This window comes from Lathyrus oleraceus, chromosome 5 (genome assembly GCF_024323335.1).
Source record: "Lathyrus oleraceus cultivar Zhongwan6 chromosome 5, CAAS_Psat_ZW6_1.0, whole genome shotgun sequence".
Taxonomy (NCBI): Eukaryota; Viridiplantae; Streptophyta; class Magnoliopsida; order Fabales; family Fabaceae; genus Lathyrus; species Lathyrus oleraceus.
The window spans coordinates 581407109-581409535 of NC_066583.1; the positions used below are offsets into that span (position 1 = coordinate 581407109).

The 2427-nt window shown below is 34.7% G+C and overlaps 1 protein-coding gene across 1 annotated transcript; it reads right to left on the bottom strand.

Moving 5' to 3' along the window:
• Window positions 1-320: 320 nt before the first annotated feature.
• Window positions 321-2020, bottom strand: LOC127083288 (capsanthin/capsorubin synthase, chromoplastic-like). The gene has a single exon (XM_051023591.1). It carries the CDS (start codon window positions 1965-1967, stop codon window positions 483-485), a length of 1485 nt encoding a protein of 494 aa, XP_050879548.1. The 5' UTR covers window positions 1968-2020; the 3' UTR covers window positions 321-482.
• Window positions 2021-2427: the final 407 nt, after the last annotated feature.

The window sequence follows — 2427 nt, forward strand, 5'->3', positions numbered from 1 at the left end:
GTAGCATGTCATTTGATTTTTTATATGTATTTTTGAAATGTGTATAAAATGAAAATATAAAAAGTAAAAAAGCTATAGAGATGAATGTATACAGTATCATATACGATTTTATATTTTGATATTCAAATTACACAAACTCAGAGTCAAAGAGACCCCAAAATACACATTACCGAACAAGATCAATGGCCAACAAACACATAAGCCTCCATCAACCACTAACACAAATAGTCAAATGCAGAAAAAGAAATCTATAGATTAAGTCCAAACAGCAGAAAAATCATCTAAGAAGCTTTAGATCAATCTATAGTATTTTAGCAGAATGAATTCAAATATATTTCAGCTCTTTTTGGCTATTTCTGAATGCTTTGATGTTATTACTATCCAGCTCCTAAACTATGATATTAATGATATACTTCAGAGGATTAATACTGAGCAAGCTTATGAGGAAAAAGGCTTCAAATTTTGTATTTCACAGCCTTTAATTATCTTAAGAATTCTAAACAAATATTAGCCATCATTTTAGCCAATAGCTCTGGACATTTTGTTGCAACAGCCAACCTTGATGGATTTGAGGCATTTGCAAAGAGTGACATGCTGAACCAAACAATATCATATAAACTCAAACTTGAAGAGAGGTACCCTTGCAAGTAATAAGGTTTTAACTCAAAGAATGCATCAAAAAAATCCCTAGTTTCATTCAAGTCAAGCTTCAATAGAATCTCCATTCCAAAAGTGTAAAATTCTCTAGCAACTCTACTCTCAATAGGCCACATGCTATTCCAAACATTAGCATAAAGATTTTTTCCTCTTATCATTCTTGTGGAGCCAAGACACTCATTAATAGAAGCAGCTACCATAGGCGCTAGTGCCATTGTTCTAGCCATCATGTATCCGGTGGAAGGATGAACTACACCAGAATTTCCACCAAATGCAATCACATTTTGAGGTATTCTTGGTAGAGATCCTCCCATTGGAATCAAACCCTTCTCTTCTTCCAATACCCTTTTCACATTAATTCCCAAATGCGTTAACCTTGCTACCATTCGCATTTTCACTTCCACGTGAGACATGGCCGGACGACTAACGAGTGAAGTTTCTTCAAGAAAAATCAAATTTGAACTAAATGGCATAGCATACATAAAAGTTGAACTTGAATTACCATCTCTCAAATGGGAATCTCTCCAATCCATCAAAACCACTTTGTCCAAATCATAAGGATGAGAATCAACTTCAGCCAAAACTCCAAAAGCAACTTGAAAACCATAGTTTCTCGCCTTATGATCATCACGATCTATAAACTTACTACCAAAACCACTAGCATCAACAACTAAACTCGCTTTCAACTCTTTCCCATTATCACAAACAACAATAGACTCAAACTCATGATGCTTAATCTCCCATACTTTAGCTTTATAAAATCTAACCCCATTAAAAACACAACCTTTAACCAATTTCTCCTTAAGTTTCCTTCTGCTAATTCTTCCGTAGGAACGATCCAAATACTTGGTATTTTTATCATCAATATAAATAGAAGCCATAGGCCATGTTTTATCTAAACAATCTTCTAGCCCAAGCTCTTCAAACTCATCCAACCACACACCATAATTATTAGGCCAAACAGATAGAGGGTCAGAATCAACACAGCAAACCTTGATTCCATAAAGGGAAACTTGTTCTGCAAGTCGAATACCTGCAGGGCCAGCACCGATTATAATCACGTCAAAATGAGAACGATCAGAAGCACGGTGCCATGGAAGATCGAAATCTAAGGCTTCGGGTTGATACTCGGGTTTAAAGTCAAGAAATTTTCCAAAATTTCTAGTGTTGTGATTTCTAGCTTGGTGTTTTCTTGAAGACGGAAGATGGGTTTTGAAGAGAGGGAAAATTGAAGGTATGGATGAATGGTGTAATAGTTGGTTAGTCTTGGTCGAAGGGTTTGGTGAAAATAACATAAAACAAGTGTTCATTGTTATTTAGAAGTGTCTCTTTTGTGATTCTGATATGAGTGAATGAATGATAATATGAGTAGAGGTTACTGCTAGCTGTACTATATGTTGAAATTTTGATCTTTATAAAAGTAAAACTTGTATTATACTCCTACTCTTTTAAAAATATCAATGATTGTTCTGGTACAAGTTTAAAAAATGCATAAGCTGAATTGATTCTTAAGCAAAACTCTAGAAGCACGGAACCGCAACAAAGAGGATGTGTTGACCATTCATTAACATGTCAGTTAGACTTTAGGCTGGAGTTATCAAACCGTTATCTTATTTTTCTTTGATGAGATTATTGAGATAATCCAGCTGAGTAACTACATTGCAAGAAGTGAAAGAAACTCGAATAGAATCCATAACGGCAATGTAACGGAAATAACAAACTATATTTTGGAGAAGATAACAAATGATTGGTTGTTATTGATTCATCTTG